Source organism: Ambystoma mexicanum, chromosome 5q, assembly GCF_040938575.1.
Source record: "Ambystoma mexicanum isolate Mex_15411 chromosome 5q, UKY_AmexF1_1, whole genome shotgun sequence".
In the NCBI taxonomy this organism is placed as follows: domain Eukaryota; kingdom Metazoa; phylum Chordata; class Amphibia; order Caudata; family Ambystomatidae; genus Ambystoma; species Ambystoma mexicanum.
In genome coordinates this window covers 878,843,622-878,862,764 of record NC_090933.1, presented here as the reverse complement: position 1 = coordinate 878,862,764, position 19,143 = coordinate 878,843,622, and the positions used below count along the sequence as shown (strand labels likewise).

At 48.5% G+C, this 19,143-nt stretch overlaps 1 protein-coding gene across 1 annotated transcript in view; it reads left to right on the top strand.

Annotated features, from left to right (window-relative positions):
- VIRMA (vir like m6A methyltransferase associated) overlaps nt 1–19,143 on the top strand; it is a 1,848,046-nt gene that overhangs the window by 1,008,198 nt on the left and 820,705 nt on the right. Inside the window, exon 15 of the mRNA XM_069621370.1 lies at nt 2,303–2,538. Within this exon, the coding sequence (XP_069477471.1) occupies nt 2,303–2,538 (236 nt within the window). The remainder of the gene's footprint in view (nt 1–2,302; nt 2,539–19,143) is intronic.

Below are 19,143 nucleotides of genomic sequence, written 5' to 3'. Positions count from 1 at the left end.
AAATGTTCAAAAATCAAGCAAATAGAATAAATCAAAGTTCTTCACAAACTTTTATAATGGAGGTATCTAAGTATTGCGACTACTCACCCACCCGTACTCAGATTTTACCAAAGAACTTGACAGGTCGCATTTGAGTTGCTGGCGGTAGGTTTTCCCACTGTTGTATCCAGTAAAAGATGCCCAGGAGCTGCAGTTGCAAGGAACTTTCCAGTCAGGTCCAGGAACTTAGTGCAACCCTTTCCAGTGAAGAAATGCAGCAGGCACTGATGCAGGACACTTCAGGACACACTACCAGTCGGGGGATGGCCAAGTTCCAGCGACAGTCACTGCACATGGGTGGCAGCAGGTGTGTCTCTAAACACGAACAAAGGAAGTCCCTCCAGAACAGTATCACTGGATTTTGGTGCACTGAAACTTGGCAGGAAGGTGACTTGTAGGACTAGCTGGCACCTACTGGAGTTCCGGACAAAAACATGGAACAGTGAAACATCAAGCACGCTAGCCCTAAACTGAGCTGGTCAGTCCACCCGGTGGTCCTGGGAAACTAACAAAGGCTCCAGGCTTGTGATAAAACATTAAGTTTGGTTGGTCCCACTTGTCCAAAGGGTCGAAGCACCAGCAAGGGTCTTCTGAGATAAGGTAATCAAGCAGGGCTTCACCTGTACAGCAGCAAGAATGGTTGCCATGCCTTTATAGGATTCATCTTTGGCTCTTCCGTCATCTGCTCAGCTACACAGGATACTTGGCTCCTCTTCTGATCTGCTGAAATGGCTGCAGGACTCCTCTTATTCTGGCGTAGCACAAAATGGGTCCTCCCGCCCCCACATTTTGTTACACCAGTGGTCTGGTGTGCATGCATGAATCGGCCCCATGGTGGCCCCTGATTAGACCACTGCTGGAATGCATGAATGATGCAGATCCTTGCTTTTGAATGGCTCAATATGGCAGCATGGGGGCCCCCTTTATGCGAGTGCACCAGACTCATTGGCCACACTTTGTAAATTAGGACCAGACAGTTCCAGCCCACTTTCTTGGTCCATACACACATGGCATGTGCTAGCCTGCAAGACATAGCAGCTTTTCTGGGCAAATGCATAACCATAAACCTGAGAAGACAGGAAGAAGGCTAAAGAACTAAATGACCAAAGATTAAGCAAAAAATCTTGTGGCACAGCCATCTTAGGACACCAGCCACGGTTAATAGCCAAGCGCGATAAACGCAAATGGTCATACTAAAAATAAAGCAAACATGGTAAAAATGTATCTGCTGGCACCAGCCTGTCTTTAGGCACATTTAAAAGTAACCAAAAATCCCTTTGGTAAAAGTCTAGGTTGATACAAAAAAAGTATCGCCATTGCTCTGCATGGGAAGATGCTGTGTGCAATATGAAAAAGTTACCCAAAAGGGTAACAAAGTTTCCCAGTACTAGCAGTCTGAAGGACTTGTCAAGTTTCCCCATAACAAATGAGCAAAAAGGCCAGGTAAGTGATGTTGATGCATCGTATTACTCAAAAGCAGATCCATGGCCTTATGACCTGTCTCTGCTCATAAACCGTGAGACATTGCAGAAGTCAGGATTTTAGAATGCACAAGGCTTTATTTTGTGTATTTGTTAAAGTTGAACCTATGCTCTGAATAACTCTGTGTTTCGCTATGATAATGGATTATATATTCATGGATGAGGGACTTTGTTCTACCAGAGGAACTGACCTTTGAACCTCAGGTCTTGTCAACCGAGCGTTAAAGGTACAGGAAAGATCCTGTTGCATTTGAACATTTTTCACATGACATACAAAATAGAAAGCAAGGGTATGGTTTACATTTTCTTTATTCGTTTAGCAGTTGATCATGTTTGTTAATTCAATGGGTATACTGTCTGTTATATTTTGAAATACAGGTTTGGCTTTCTTGCGCATTTAAAATACATTTTTGTGCACCATTGTTGCACAAAAGAACACTGTTTTTAAACGATTTGCTTAACGGGAATTTCTGTGAGCTGTACATCATAGAAGTGAAAAAAACATTAAGCAATACATTTTCATTAATAAGATGTGTTTCAGTTATATTAAATAACCTGACAATACTCACACTAGAAGAGTCAATAACTCAAAGATAAACGCATTGTAAGCCAAGTAGAGTGCTTTAACTTGTCCCCAGAAAAGGGGCCTGATAAAATAAAATCTTCCTTCGCCCACTGATTCGGTTTATACGTTTGTTTGTACCCATTCTATTTGCATGTTTCTTTTTGTAAAATGTTATCCGTATAAATGAAGCACTGTATTAATCTGTCTCCTTTGTTAGGCCATTGAAACCAAGGATATTGCAGTGGCTCTGAACACTAGAAAACTGTGGAGTGTACATCTTCACGTGCAAGCCAAACTGTTACAAGACATCGTGCGGTCTTTCTCTGGCTCATCCTGCCAACCCCTCCAGCACATGGTGAGGCGTATTTGTATCCAGCTGTGTGATCTGGCCTCCCCGACGGCCCTTCTTATCATGAGGACGGTATTGGATCTCATAGTTGAAGATTTGCAAAGGTATCATAATTGTGTGTGCCATTCCAGTAATCATGTGAATGTGTTATTTGTGGTGGCTTTGATGTACCATAGATATATGGTTACTGGTGGGGCAGTGAAAATGCTGGTTTCATTCCTATACTTGCTTCTTTTAACTTACCTCCGCCCGTTACATTAATTTTGCATGTATCTGTTCAGAAAGATGTTCTTTTTGCCGATTTCCCTCAATAGACATCGATTGAACGCCCATTCATCTTTTTGCTGTTGTTTTCAACCTGGCCTGAGTTTTGAAGGTAACTTGAGATGGATTTCTAAAATCAGGCCTAGTGGACATATTTTAGGAGGCCACCCTAGTTATGGTGAGCAGGGAGTTCTGGGAGTTTTGCCTAAACACAATCAAGATGGTGTGGAGAGAAATCGAGGATTAATCTCAGGAGAGTGTGAGCATGGCATGGGGCCCTCGATGATTCTGCACAGAATAACACACATTACTCTGAAACAAATATGTACAATCACCCATATGTTCATTCACAATACATCATCAATTAACTAATCATGTAAAACCGGTAAAGCAGTTGCATTTCAAATGATACAAACCAGTCACACATCCAGTCCCCCTAAGATGCATAGCGCACAACAGTTACAGGTTGCAACACGTTTCTCACAGGTATGGGGTCTCTGAAGGGATGCAATGGACATGTGGTGGTAATTCAGAATAGTTTTAAACTTTTTTAAGTTTCTGCAACAATTTACCAGAATACTGGTAAGCTGTTTTCTCTCCTCCTGACCAAAGGCTAACCCAGGGGTAGGATACTTGAGCCAGGTTCAACGACCAAAGGTAAAAAAGAGGGGAGATGGGAGACAAAGGGATTTGTTCCCAATGTTATCCTATGGAGGACATGGGGTACGGGACAGGAACAGGTATGCTTACTGATCACCCCCCGACTACGAATGTCCCAGGGAACATGATGGGTCGACTGGGGGTCTCTGGGAGCGCAGTCTTCCATCATTTGTTCCAGTGTCAGGTGCCCAGGGGTCTCAGGTTCGAGGATTATTCAGGGCAGGTGCAACTGCAAGATGCAATCCCTGTTGGCGAAGAAATGTACATAACAACAATGCAGACCTCTTCAGGAAACTTCAGGGATGGAGGAAGGTGAGTTCGAGCGACAACAGGCGTTCTTGGTTGCAGTCACAGAATCTGCTCCCTGACAGTGTTCCCTCTAAGATAAGAAGCTGGATTTTCGGCTAGTGGCACAAGCTGGCGACCACCAAAGTTCTGGGATTGAAAGTGGAATGGTGACTGCTCTGATGAGGTAGCCCTCAAGGAAGCTGGTCAGTCCACCGGGCAGTCCAGGGACACTTCCGGATGCTCTGATGGGCTAGATCCTCAAAAATGTGGTTCCATGTCTTTTAAACGAATAACTAAATAACAAATTAGTTTATAACAAAAGAAAAATAACAAAAAAATAACACATTTTGTTTTCTTTTTTTGGTGGGGTCCCCTCTCACCCCCAAAAACCTGTTCCCTCTTGCTAACCCCCTCCCCAATACCCTTCCCACAAGATTGAACCCTTTACCCCATGCCCACATATGTTTTAAAAAAAAATCGTTTTTTCATTATTTGTTTCGTTATAAATGTAATTCATTATTTTTTTTTCGGTATTAACACTGTATCCCAAAAAGGCATTGTGACTAGTTGGGCCCACTAGTTTAGGGGCTGAAGCACAGACCAGGGTCTTTGGAGATCAGGCAGATGAGCATGGTGTTGCTGGGCTGTTTACTTGAGATGTCCACTGCAGAAGTTCTCCTCTGCTCATCAACTGACTGCTCTTCTTGGAAGGATTCTTGGCTATAACCTAGACCTGAAGAATGGCTGCAGGAGGCTGCATCTTATCTAAAATTCGAGCTGGAAACAAGTCCAAGCCCACCAGCGGTAAACCGCCATTAGTTGCCCAATCAGGGACAACTACTGGATTCACAGACTTTTTGACACCAGTGATGTGGACTGGGAGTAGACAGTCCCAGCCCCCTTCCTGGGCCACACACACAGGCCCACAAGCCTGCAAAAGCAGCAGCTTTTCCAGGAACGTGCACTGCCTTATAAGGGATCTCCTGACCTGGGGGTGGGGGGGGCATGAAGAAGGCCAAACTACAATATGGCCAAAGAACAAGTGAAAATCTTGTGGCACAGCCATTTTAGGGCACTGGCAACGTTTAGCAGCCATATGCGGTTAATGCAAACGTGCACACCAAAAATAACGCACAAACTGTTAAAAAAAAAAAAAAAATTATTAAATCACCAGCTTATTTTTAGACACATAAAGGTAACCCAAAATGCCATGTGTAAAAACATGAGGGTGATAACAAAGGTTACCCTCATCACACTGCACTGTAAGGTGTTGCCTGCAATGTAAAAATACAAGAATTCAAAAGGGAAGCAATGTTTCCCAGTACTGATAGTCTAAAAGACTGGTCAGTTCCCCATAACAAATTAGCTAAAGGCTAGTGAAGCTGAAGTCTTTAGTGCCCTTTAAAAATCCAGGAGAGGATCTAAAACCGAGCACAACTAATGGGGTTTCATAGAAAAATATAGAGGGGAAAGTTGTAAAAAGAAAATCTTTCCTTATGGTAAGTAAAGCCTTTTTGATTTACTTACCTTGCTTAGCTGGTTTATTTTAGCGGCACTGATCAGTCCCTATGGCTATCGGTGCCTCAGGACTCTGACCCCCATTACAAAATCTCTTGTTTTAAATTGAGCACATCACCTTACAGTGAAGTGTGGTAGGGGTACTTTGTATCCCTTTCTCTCTTGTTTTTAGTAACTTTATGGTTTCTTGGATCACGTGTCTAGGACGGGCTGGCAGCAGCAGATACTTTCCTACTGTTTGTTTTTACTTGTTTGCATGCACATTTGCATTTTACTGCAAGATTCCTTTTAGAATAGCATATATTGTAAAATGTCCTTGCCACAAGATTCCGCCTTGTCCTTTTTCCATCTTGTCTTTTGGCCACCTTCCTTCCCTCTCAGGCAGATATGCTGTATGCGATAAACCCTTTGCCGGGCGAGCAGCGGTATGTTTGTGACTAGATGTGGGGACTGGGACTGTCTGGTCCCAGTGCTCATCCTGGTCAGTGTCTCTGTTGCTGGGCAGATGTGCTGGTCAGAAGATGTAAATGACTGGAAAGCCCCTGCCAGTTTGATTAATGCAGATCATTTAGCCTTCGGAAACCAGGGAAGATAACCCAAAACCACAAGGTTCCTAGCAATCGGACTGTATTTTATTTTACATTTATTAAGTGCTTTACGCCAGAGCCTTCAGAGTGCCTTCAGAAAGGCCACCAAACAATCCCAAATCCAAGTTATATTTGTAACATTGGAGTCTGTGTCTAGCACATTAAGTCTGATACTTAATGAGTTCCACTCTGCCTACTTAGGACACTTGCCCTAATGCAATCAGAAGGCCGTCAGTCTGCACCATTTTTCCGATATCAATGAAGGTCCTCTGTTAGAACAGAAAACCTCAGAGTCTGGCCTGAAAAGTCCAGTGATGAAGCAGGGACCTTCTGACAGCTGAAACACTCCTGTTGGATCAATTGATGCTGAGATGGAAGATCTGAATGTTCCCACTTGATTATGGGATGGGATCATTGTAGATGGTTCCCTCTAATCATGGAAGGACAGAGCTGCTCCTTCCAGGAGGATCATAAATCCAGCAACAGAGCTTTCAGCAGGGTTTTCTTCCAGTTACATAGCTATAGTTCGAAGAAGTTGACTGAAGAAATGGCTTGCGGGTCTCTACAGATGGACACGTTCAGAGGTTTTGGTGACCTAAGCCCTCCAATCATATCTCCTTCATCTCTCAAAGTTTTGGCTACCTCCCAACCATTGGAGGCCAGCCTCACTTCTATTTCCGCATACATCATAGATTGTCAGAAATCCATGGCAATTACTTGACCACGTAGTGTAGCCGAAGATTTCTTCCCAACAGTGCCACTGACTGGCCACCTAATAACAGACAGTCTGAGGCATTCTTTGAAAGATGGAAATCCACAAACCGCCAGGAGGTCCCAGAAGACGCCCAGAGGATAATCACAAGGTGATGCCAGCAACTCCAGGACCCTATGAAAAACACCCTGCTTAAGTAACGGCACAAAGCAATATGTTCGTAGAATACTATAAAGGCAGAACCAACCTCTAATGGGAAGACGGGAGCTGGTAAGAAGTGCAGAGAAAACTATTCGTCTTTAATTCTGTGACTGAGCAAACAAAAGACAACAGAATAAGTGGTGGAAGTTCTAAAGGTTCGAGAAATATGTGCAATTTGATTTATGTACCTTAACGTGGACCCAAGGAATGTCAGCAAAGAAGAACAAGAAGTAAAGTGCCGTATCCAAGTAGCAACAGCCCACTGTGCCCGACGACACAAGGACGCCTTCGTAGAGTCTCCAGTTCCAAATGGGGAAACCCAACGAAACGAGGACGAACAGAAGCACACCAAGCAGGCAGTCTCTAGTCCAAGGTGTACGACTGGAGGGAAACGGAATACGGGCTGATGTTGCACTGGGATACAAGCACTTGTCCAGTACACCGTGATTCGTGGAAAGAGCAAGAGACACTGTATTGAAACGAACAGCATAAGTAGCAAACAAGGGAGCAGCAAGACAAATCCAAAGGAAACGTTCTAGGGTCGAAATACCAAAGTTCCAATAATGTCCAGGCAAACAAAGCAGACAAGGAGTAGGCAGGAGACTGGTCCAAGACACGAAGTTTGAGGTCGAGGCAGCAGAAAATCCAGGAAGTTCAAAAAACAGGAAACAAGGCACACTTCCGCTTAATAACAAGCACAGGACCCATGTCAATCGAGCACGAAGGACTACAAAATCACATGACCTGGATGCGAACGTGATGACGAAACAATCACGGGCGCCATAGTTTCCAGGCCAACCGCCAGGAACAACCGTAACGTCCCGTAGGCTGAACCCTCTGGGAAATGTAGTGTAATTCATGACTTGGTGAAAAACGGCGAAGGTTCTTAAGCAGAACGAGTCGCTTAGCCGATGCGTGTGTGTTTTCTCATAGTTTGTGAAGTATCATGTGAACTAGCAAAGCCTGTGAGATCTTGTGTCCGTCACTGGAGTCTAGTGGTAGGTGGATACCTAACATAGATGGCACACACACACATGTGGTTTGAGGTGTCTGTCAAACACTCACACAGTCTAAACCAGTTTTTAGTGAGCTATGGCTACCTTTGTGAGTCAGATACTTAAAGATGGTCATTGCCTCCATACAAAATACAAGAAAAGGCAACAAAGCTAGTTGCCAGGTCACTCGACTTGGGATGGGTATGGGGGAGGTGGGAACTCCAGAAGAGACGACTAGGGTTGAGTGGAGCAATCACAGGTTGGTGAGATGTTTTTTTACTTTAAAAATACCAGGCAGTTACGTTGTTGCATTCAGGGAGAAAAGGGCTACACACAAGGTAAAATGCCTACAACGTTGTGCAGCCTTAAATAAACTAAATCGCCATCACCAGCCTCTGACGTTGACACACTGTCTAGGTGGGAAGGGTGAGGTACTTTCAGTGGAGTAACTTTGCTGAAAATATTGGGGGGGACATGACAACAGAAATAAAGGGGCAGGGTGGAGGAATGACGGACAGTGGCTCTGAGGGATAAAACTAAACTACTACACCACAAGAGTCCATTACCAACGCTCTGTTATAACTTTCATAAGACTCGTGGCATATCTTTGTAATTCAATTCTAAAGGCACGCCAGTCTTCTGAAACGTATGACACCACAGTTGGTCTTTAGAATTCACTGCATTGACAACAGTAAAAAAAGCCTGCACCCCCCTCTACCTAAAGAGGGCCTGCCAGAAGGCTGAAGGGAGCTTGTGTTTGATTATTGCCACAAGGGCACTGACTCAAACAAGCATATCAACGTAATAAAAAATGAAAGCCTGCAAGATTTTAAAACCGCACATTAGGCTGCTTATTCCAATTGCATCAATTACTTACAACATTCTGACTCATTAACATTAAGGTATGTTTTCCCGTTTTTTCATATGACCCCAAGCAGTAGTCTACCGAGCAGGAGGCCATACTGGGACATTTGTCAGTGGGACAGCACTCCCGTTCGGCACCTCAAAGAGGGTGCCCAACAGGAAGGTTGTCCCACTGGCAGGACAATGTGTGCCGAGCAATTCCTGCTCAGCTTGCCTATTGTCCTGGCAGCAGGACACCTTAACTTGTCCGAATGGTAGAGGTGGCCTGGTGCCAGGACAATGTCCCAAGGAGGTCCAGGAAGCAGAGGGTCCTCACGTTTCTCTGTGTCAACAGAGCATTACACTCTGAGCCATTAGGCACTGATGGGAGGGAGGCGGCGACTATTAGCAGGGAGTTTTATCTCATTTGATATGTGAATGGGAGGGAGTGATCAGAAGTGAGAAGGGTGCATAATGTTGCATCATTTATGAAATAATGACTATGGCTTTAAAACCCAAGGGGGATTTATTAGGCTCACGTTAATATGCATGATACTTTTGTGACTTTGTGTGCAGGATGGGGATAGAATACAACAAAAGGCATACTCTCATTCCTCAACATATTTCTCTGACAATGTATATAGTGTACAGTTATTCTACTATGAAAGGCTAGTTTATTATGTAATGTGATTTGCTTCCAAGTCACTGCTATAAATAATTATTTAAGCACATGAAATGCAAAGCAATACCTTAATAAATATCTATATCCACTAAACCTGGGAAGATGTGCACAGTTGCTTAAATTGTCCACATCCTAGTTTCAGCATTTAACCAACGGATGTGATCCTGGGCAATTCATTTAATACCACTGTCTTATCTGAAGCTCTGTACGTGATTTTCGATTCACTTCAAAGCTTATGTTGATATATCATGCTATATAATAAAAAAGCCTGATGACTAGTTTCTCCATACATAACAATAGTGCATTTTAGGTATTTTGCACCACAAACTTATTTGCCACTTGGCTTACCTATGGCAACTTATGCTAAAGGTGCCTCCACAAATCAAAGACTGATGATGCTCCTTGCAATGTCCTTTTATGTGAAATCATTTCTCTTGGTGCAATCCATATGCAAATCTGGAGGTTTCTATATATGTTGCCCCAGAGCGCCTGGACAGCGCTTTAATAGATGGGTTTCCTGCAACTGCAATGATCCTGTAGTTTTATGTGTTAAAATGCCATCTGCCAGTAATGTTACCAAAAAAGTACATTGGGGCAAGGGTGGGCCGTTTGGGGGTGTGAATGAGAATATTGCACACACTGCATTTAGTGGCTCACCTCACCCCACTTGTGCAATGCTAAATACACCCCTGACCCCAAATGTAATTGTCGAAATGTGACCCCTCACTAGGGTCAGCCCGCAGCCCTGGCCTCCAGCAAACATACAGCAGCTGAGCACATGTCTGCATTTATGTAATGAGACAGCGTGAGCCTGGCCTGGCACCTCAGCCAGGCTCACGCTGTCCAATTTTATGATCTATCAATGCGGCAGCCCCCGGCCCTCCCACCAAAAGATGGGGGGACAAAAAGGCATGCCACAAATGTTGGGGGGGGACTTGTCCGCCCCTATAATTAGGCCCATGGGCACGTTAATAGTACCATTGCCATGGTAGACTTATGGATGTGAGCACGTGAACAATTAGTTAGTCCCTCCTGGGCTTTGGAGTAAGTTGTACTGGAGAGAAAAAGACCACATTAATCACAAAGGTGTCAAGGATCAAACGTTTTTGGAGAACCTCTATTGGTATGGGGTTCTGGAAAACCACCATAGTGGTACTGAATGGGTTTACACAAAGTCAAATCAAACCAAACCCACTGGTAGAGGACTTGACAGTAAGCCTTAGACTATGGTGATCAGGGTACTGGTGTAAAGTTCAGTTAAAAGTGACATTGTTGGTCAAGCAATAGATTATCTTCACAGGTAAGTATAACACGGGTGCAGTAAGTGAAGAATACTAGAGGTAAGTATAGGCATACATATACACAAAACAACATGGGTGTCCAATTGGGCCAACAACCAAAATATAGATCAAAGACTGTTATTAAGCAAAATACTGTTAAGAAGGCTATATGCTCTCTTCCCTTTCTCGTACAGGGCTCTGTTGATTTCTAGCTACGTTCACACTACATACCAAATACATAAAAAGTAAGGGGAAAAGAAGTTGGTACTATGATGAATCGTATTGAGTCATAACCTAACCCAGCCTAAAATCTCCTCACATGTGGCTAGGGGAAGGCAGCCGCTACCTGATCCTGACCCTGGGGGTTGTACTATGAGGGTGGATCACATGGTAGGAGATGGCTGTCGGGGAGACATGGTGACTCCATCAGGAGAGACACAGTGTTCTTCCCTTTCATGTGAAGAAGACCCTATAATTCCAGAATTCCTGATGGCATGTTGTCATTATTCGAAACCCTCCAATTGTAAAACCTTGAAACCCCTTCTTGTCATACATCCTAGACAGAATACCATTAATTCTTCATATATATGTAAGACCCATAAAATGCATTTAACATCTCCTGTTTATGATGGTTGTTACGTAAACAAAGATGTAAACCAATGTAACTCAAAAAGGTTTAAAATTCCTTTGGTCTCGAACTCCCATAAAGCCTCAAGTACTGAGACAAGGAAGAGGAGTAAGGAGTCAATGTGGAATAAAAGTAACATCCAGTTAAACATGCAGACTAGTTGTTAGCCTAAATCAGTTGTGCAGGACATTTTAACCTGAAAAACACCTGCGATTACAGAGAGGAGAGCTGCAGAGCAAGTGATGCAAACCCAACATCGGAAGCACACACACAGACGAGGCATGCTGGAAGAGCCAGACACTTGCAGGCAGCTTCCTGGAAACATACTTTACTGAAGGAACAGGAATCTGGTAAAAGTTCAGCGGGTGCCTTGGAGGGACCGCTGGAAGGCAGACCGCCACTGCGAGGCTGTCGGAGATGCAGTCCTGTGGGGCTGCCTCGGTTCCATCGGCTAGTGGTTGTAAAGCTGACGCAGTAACCGAACGAGAGTCTGCATGACAGGGCAAGCCTGCCCAGAGATAAAATGTGACCGCAGCTACACGTTACACCGGTGAGCCGGGGGCCTGGGGGGTGGGGGCCCCGGGATGTGCCAGCAAACTTTCGAACAATTGAATAATTATTTTGAATACTGACCAAATAGGTTTGAAAGTCAAAAGTTGTACGAATTTCCTTATTTGAAATGTCAATTTGGGGAAAATTGGAACACTCGTTGCCAAAAGTCAAGAAATACTAATGAAGAAGTTGACAGACAGAACTTGAACAAATCTCCATATATGGGGCGTCAACATGGGACAGTTAGAACAAGTAGTACCTGAAGTCAATGAGGTATAAACATTGAAGGAGTGCAACTGTGTTATATTTGGAAGGAAAGTTAACATTGTAGGAAGACCTGGTGAAAGAAACACAGGCAGTGAACCCTTTTGGGAGAGAGATACCTGGCTGGTGAGTACACCAAGCCCTTTGCAAGATGCTTAAGCGGGTTGGGGAGGGGGGGGGGAATTCCAGGCCAGGGAGTACACTAGGCAAGCCATAAAGCATATGAACGAAAGAGACTTGGTGAAAGTAACCTGGCAGGAGAGAACACCAGGTGATCTAAAGAATCAATTCAGTAATTCCTGGCAGGGGAGTATACCAGGAAATCATCCTTGTAACAGTTGTCTGAAAGAGAAACGTTGTCATCTGAAGCAGTGGTTGAAACATATAAATGTTTGCCATTCTGTAAAGTACCATTTTGCTCTCATCCAAACAGTGTTGTGGGAAAAGACATTTCTACTATTTCTGTGAAATCATTGTTTGGGGATGAGACACTTTTTGTGATTTTCAAAGTGTTTTAGGAAAGGGACATTTCAACTACTCTTAAAGAATCAGGCTTTAAGAAGGGCACTTTCGTTATTCTACCTGAAAGAATACATGGCAAAAGAACCTCCTCCTGGATGATTTGTTGAATTTTCATACTTGAGTTACATACGCTTTTCATAAAGTAAAAATCAAACTTTTATTTTGTACCTTTATGTGTGAGGGTCGGGTATCTTTTGGACACTAGGAATCTTTACATAATTTCCACAACAAGACACAGACGGATCATCAGCTTTAGTTTTCTAAGTAGGGAAAAACTTTAGAATCGGGACAGAAAGGCCTTTATCCAAACCCCTTTATTTTTAATAAAAATGTTAATGTTGAAAATGTTACAACTTTGTGTCCGCCTCTTATTTCTGACCCCCTCACAGTACATATCATCAAACATACAAATGTAGAAGTCACTCCAGCACTTGGAAACCCATCTTAAGCAGTCCAACTCTATCCTACGAAGAATTGACCTCAAAGGCAATTATCTCCTGCTACGACCGGGAGCTCTGGTATAATATTTGTCCAATACTTGACTTTCTACCTGACGACAAGCGAGAGGAGGTGCTTACATTTTTCTGTGAAGGTGACGCTGCAGCAGATAATGCCATCTCTATTGCTATGGACATTGCAGACACGCAATTCCATCAGATGGGCAACAGGGCTCTGTAGCGCCATCAAGGTTGGCTCAAAGCCACCAACTTCTGGCTGGAAGTTCAGTCCAAGGTGGTGGACATGCCGTTCTATGGCATTGATTTATTTTGCAAAAACGTGGATGAGACCCTATAGGCAATCAAGGCTGATGCAGACACTGCTCTTTCATTGGGTACTCTGCAACAGCGACACCAGTCCTTTTATTCTGGGAAATCCAGATTTCCGAGGGATTATAGATCCTGCTACCGTCCGCACACATGCCGCTCCGCCAACACCCAAGAAGGTTACAAGGGGAGTGGCAACGTGTTTCCCCCAGAAGCCAAGTACCAAAAAAGGCCTGACCAGGCTCCGGGCCTGACTGCCCACATCAATACCTCTGTAGGGGGTCTGTTTATCAACTTCGTCATGCACTGGAAGTCCATCACCACTGACAAATGGGTGATATCCATGCAGTCGAAATAGTACCAGCACATTTGCGAGGCAGCAGAGATACTTTCTGGTAAGGAAGAAGTCTGGAGGCTAGAGACCCATATTGGACCTGAGAAGACGCAATCCATTCCTCAAGTCCCAAACATTTGCACGATGACGTTACCGCACATTCTGCTCAGCTGCAAAGAAAGGGATTTCCTCTCCTCTCTAGACCCTATTGGCTGTGTACTTCCGTATCCGCATTCTTCTCCAGCATGGGGTCTGGCATGGATTCACATGCTCATGAATATTCCCCGTCGTCAGGCTGGGAATCCTCGGTAAAGAAAAAACCAGTATCAGTTTCGTTTCTGATCTGTCTTTCGTAGTAGTAACCAATCACTGGTCTCTGCGTCATACTGACCACAGCCAATGACTGCCCTCTACCTAAGCACCGCCTCTGGCAGCCATCTTCTGATTTTTACCGCACGTTCATGTGTTGGGATCCTCGTGCTATTGCTCTCGAGCGTTAGTGCTATTTTTTCACGTTTTATGCTCAAAAACTGTTTTTTCGGTCAAAAGAGCCTCAAGCTCCACCGACTCTCCATCCGATCAACGGGGACCCGTGTCGGATTCATCTGCGCCCCTCAAGGGTGAAGATTTCGTCGAGCTACGCTTTTGGAGGACTCCAGAAGCTTCTCAGGCCCGGACATGGCCCAGGAGAAGGGAAGCTCGACGCCCGGAAAGCTGTTCAGGGTCTGCCCTGGATGCCAGCTGCAGAACGTCTTTAAGGAGGACGAACACTCCTTTTGTCTCTACTGCTTACATGAGGACAAGACGCACGTGGAGAAGGACTGTGCGTTTTGCGGCAATATGTCGGAGCGGACCATGACGGACCGCCATCAACGTCTCGCCAACTGGCTGGAAGGGAAGAGCCCGTCAGGCGAGAAGAAGAGGAAGAAATCCGAGCGGTCTTCTAAGACCTTTGAGGACGCCCCGGCGATGGGGGTCCAACACAAGGCCAAGCACCGCGAGTCCGCTGGCACCGGGAGCGCCGAACGGTCGGGCTCTACGGGCGCCAGGCAGGGCGCACCCTCCCCGGCACCTTCAGCCACGAGCCAACGCTCTGGGTCTGGTAAGAGGAAGGGCGAGCACCCGGCAAAGCTCCTGGAGAGTCCCCGGTCGAGCTCGAAGGCCCCATCGGAGGGGGAGCGAGGCAGTGTCCCCCCCCCCTCAAGGATAAGGCGGTGAGCGCACCTAAGGTGGTGAAGGCCTTAATCCATCCAGCCAAGCCCTCTATCGATACTGTCCCGGCGACCCTGGCTCAGCCTGTGGAGGCTACACCAGTGGTGGCGACCTCGGGGCTCAGAGTCTCCCTGCCACCTCGAAGGGAGTCCTCTTTTGTGCCCATCGATAGGACCCCCGTGAAATCCCCGGCGGGGAAGAAAAAGGGGGGGTAGGGCGTCGTCGTAGATTCGGCTTCAACCTCGGAGGAAGAGCTGATCGAGGTCTTAAGCCACGGCCTTGGCGTGGAAGAAGACCGGCCCGTCGGGATGGATCCCGACGCAGGTGACGACGACATCGTCGAGGGTGCCGACGGGGCCCCTGATCGCCCGTCGGATTCCCCTCTGCCAGCGCCGCAAGACAACTCGGCGGCCATTTTGTTGGCTATACAGTCCTTATGCTCAGAGATAAGGACGAGACTGCCGTTGCCGACGGAGGAACCTCTCCCGTCACGGGATCCTGAGCCGGGACCTTCTGGTGTTCCCCCGCCCAAGAAAAGGAGGATCCACCCTCCACCTCCTTTTCAGCCGTCGCGCACCGTCCAGCCCTCCTCCCCGTCCACCCGAGGGGATGATACGGGGACTGACACGGCAGCGACGGGTACGGACGACGAGGTATACGACGAGGATCTACCGTCGTCACCTCCCACCAGGGCTTCTCCGCCCGACGAGATTGGTTCGTTCCACTCCATGATCGCCAGGGCATCCGAGCTTTTCCAACTCTGCCCTGAGGAGAAGAAAAAGGAAGGATTCCTTTATCAACAGCGCGAGGCCAAGAGGAAGACGGTCCTCGCGGTGCCTCTACTGGACGACATTTGGGATGAGGGCCTCGCCCTCCTCAAGAACACTTCCACTACGCCAGCTAGAAGAGACCGGTACGAGAAGAAGTACCGGGTCCCGGACGCGGCCCCCCTGTGCCTCCGGGCGCAGCCTACCCCGGACTCCGTCGTCTCTGCGGCGGCCAGGAAGAAAGCGGGGGGGGGTGCGGCCTCCACATCGACTTCCCCACCGGACGGCGAGGGAAAGAAATTGGACTCTATGGGACGCAGGGTCATCTCGTCTGCAGCGACGACGATTAAAGCGGCCAACGCCTTGGCTATCGTGGCCCGCTACGACAGGGAGCTATGGTACAAACTGGCTCCCCTGCTGGACTTCCTACCGGACGACAAGAGGGCGGATGCCCTGGAGATCCTACAGGAAGGTGAGGTGGCGTCGGACCACGCCATCACTATTGCGACGGACATCGCCGACACTGGGTTTCGCCAGTTGGGCAACAGCGTGTGCCTTAGGCGGCGTGGATGGCTCAAGGCTACGGACTTCCGTCAAGACGTACAGACCAGAGTCCTGGACATGCCGCTCGATGGGAACAACCTGTTTGGGAAAACAGTGGACGATTCCCTTCAGGCCATTAAAGCGGACACTGAGACGGCCCGGGCCCTTGGGGTTCTGCAGCAACGACGGACGCCCTTTCGGAGCAGCGGAGGCAAGGGCGCCTCCAAGGGTTCCGGCGGCGGTTTCTCCACCTACCGTCAAGCCTACAGAGGACGAGGCAAGTCTGGCGGACCCCGCCGTCGTCGCCAAGGAGGTCAAGGCGGCAAAGCCTCGTCGAAACAGGATTGAACTGACTGTGGGGTCGGGCCCCCACCGATGCACCCTGGTGGGAGGCCGGCTGGCGAGCTTCGTCAGCGTGTGGGAGTCCATCTCCACCGACCGTTGGGTGCTGGACGCCTTAGCCCGGGGCCACGCGCTCGAGTTTCAAAGAAGGTGCCCGCGCGTCCCCCCCGTGGCCAGGAAAGAGCTTCACGTCCCTCAGCTTCTCCTGGAGGTAAGGGCGATGCTCAGGAAGGGCGCCATCGAACTCGTCCCAAAGAGGCTTCGGGGCTCCGGAGTTTACTCGTGATACTTCCTCATGAAGAAGAAGACGGGAGGATGGCGCCCCATCCTAGACCTGCGACGTCTGAACAAATTCATCAAGGCGCAGAAGTTCCGGATGGTCACCCTCCAGCACGTCCTGGGTCAGCTGGAGGAAGGAGACTTCCTGTCGTCGTTGGATTTGGAGGATGCCTACTTCCATATTCCCATCCTAAAGGGGCACCGAAAATTCCTCAGGTTTGTGGTCCAAGGGCGTCACTACCAGTTCAAAGCCCTCCCCTTCGGACTACGGTCGGCACCCAGGGTATTCACCAAGTGCCTTGCACCGGTGGCGGCGCAGCTGCGCCGCGAGGGGATCCACGTCTACCCCTACCTGGACGACTGGCTCATCCGAGCCAAGACGAGGGAGCTCGCCGTGGAGCACACGGCAAGGACCATCCAACTTCTCACGGACCTGGGATTCTCCGTGAACTACGCCAAGTTCCACCTGGTACCCGCGCAAAACGCACTGTTTCTGGGAGCGAAGCTCGACACAGTGTCCCTTCTGGCCTCCCCGTCGGAGGAAAGGACCAGGTCCATCCTGGGCAAGGTACAGCGGATGTTGGCTTCCGACGCGGCCAAGGTGAGGTCCATCAAGTCCCTCCTCGGAATGATGTCTTCTTGCATCTACCTCATTCCCATGTGCAGGCTCCGGATGCGCCCGTTGCAGGAGTTCCTGGACGCGCGCTGGATCCAAACGACGGGCGGCTTCGAGGAGAGGATCACACTCGACGAGAGTTTCCGCCGAGCGGTCCTGTGGTGGGGCACCCGCGCGCATCTGACGGCGGGCATGGACTTCCAGACCCCAGACCACCAGGAGACAGTGACCACGGATGCCTCCCTGGAAGGGTGGGGAGCGCACACCGAAAATCTGCACGCGAGAGGCCTTTGGCTCCCGACGGAGAAGTCCCTCCATATCAACGTCCTGGATCTCCGTGCAGTGTTCTGGGCCCTCAGGTCCTTCCTTCCGTCCCTCAAGGGCAAGGTGGTGAGGATCTTCACCGACAACACCACCACCATGTTTTACATCAGGAAACAGGGTGGAACCAGGTCCCCAGCACTGTCCAAGGAGGCGCAGGACCTGTGGCATTGGGCCGTCGCCCAAAGGATGTTTCTGGTGCCGTTTCATCTGGCAGGGATAAAAAACACCATCGCCGACTCACTCAGCAGGGAGCTGCGCTCGTGCCACGAGTGGGAACTACGGCAGGATCTAGTGGATCGCCTCTTCCGACGGTGGGGCACACCCCAGATCGACCTGTTGGCGACGGCGACGAACTCCAAGTGCCGGAGGTTCGCCAGCAGGTTTCCCCAGGCGAGGAGCATGGGCGATGCTTTCTCGTTCCCCTGGGAGGGCCTGTTCCTCTACGCGTTCCCTCCTTTGCCACTGCTAATCCGGCTCGTCAACCAGCTCAAGAGGTCACGGTGCAGGATGATCCTCGTCGCACCTGCGTGGCCGAGGCAGATATGGTTCCCGGACCTTCTGGACTTGTCAGCGTCCCCGCCAATCAAGCTGCCGGTGGACGCGGATCTACTCTCCAGGGAAGGAGGCGCCATCCTCCACCACGACCCGAAATCGCTGAACTTGCAGGCCTGGCTCCTGCAGCGCTAGAGTTTGGAGGTTACGACATACCGGCTGACTGCAGAGAGGTTCTTGCAAAGGCCAGGGCGTCCTCGACTCTTAAATGCTACGGACACAAATGGAAGAGGTTCTCTGTCTGGTGCCACGCACAGAAGATTAACCCTCTACGGATTACGGCTCCTCAGGTACTGCCGTACCTGCTGACGCTGGCCAAAGCTGGTCTGGCACACGCGTCCATCAAGATTCATCTGGCTGCGATCTCCCGATACACCAGAACCACGGGGCGGGCGTCCTTGTGGTCTCATCGTCTGGTGAAAGAGTTCATGAAGGGACTGTTCAGATCGTCTGCACTCGGCCCCGTTGAAGTTTCTGTCGTGGAAAACAGCGTTTCTTGTGGCCATCACCTCCTCACGACGGGTGGGAGAGATCCAGGCCCTTTCCTGCAAGGCCCCGTACTTGACTTTTCACGACACGAGGGTAGTGCTCAGGACGCACCCCTCCTTCATGCCCAAGGTGCCGTCGGACTTCCATCTCAACGAACCCTTGGTGTTGCCTGTGTTCTTCCCGTCGCCTTCGTCGCCGGCTGAGAGGACTTTGCACTCGCTGGATGTGGCTAGAGCGCTGAAGTTCTACGTGGACCGCACAAAGTGTTTTCGGAAGACGTCACAACTCTTTGTGAACTTTGGGCCTGTCAATCAGGGGAAGGCTCTCTCGAAGGCTTCCATTTCCAGATGGCTCTCCGGCTGTATCATGTACTGTCATCGGTTGGCAAACCGACCGCTGCCTGGCCGTCCGAGAGCCCATTCCACCAGAGCGATCGCAGCTACCACGGCGTTCCTTTCTGGTGTGCCCCTGCTGGACATATGTAGGGCTGC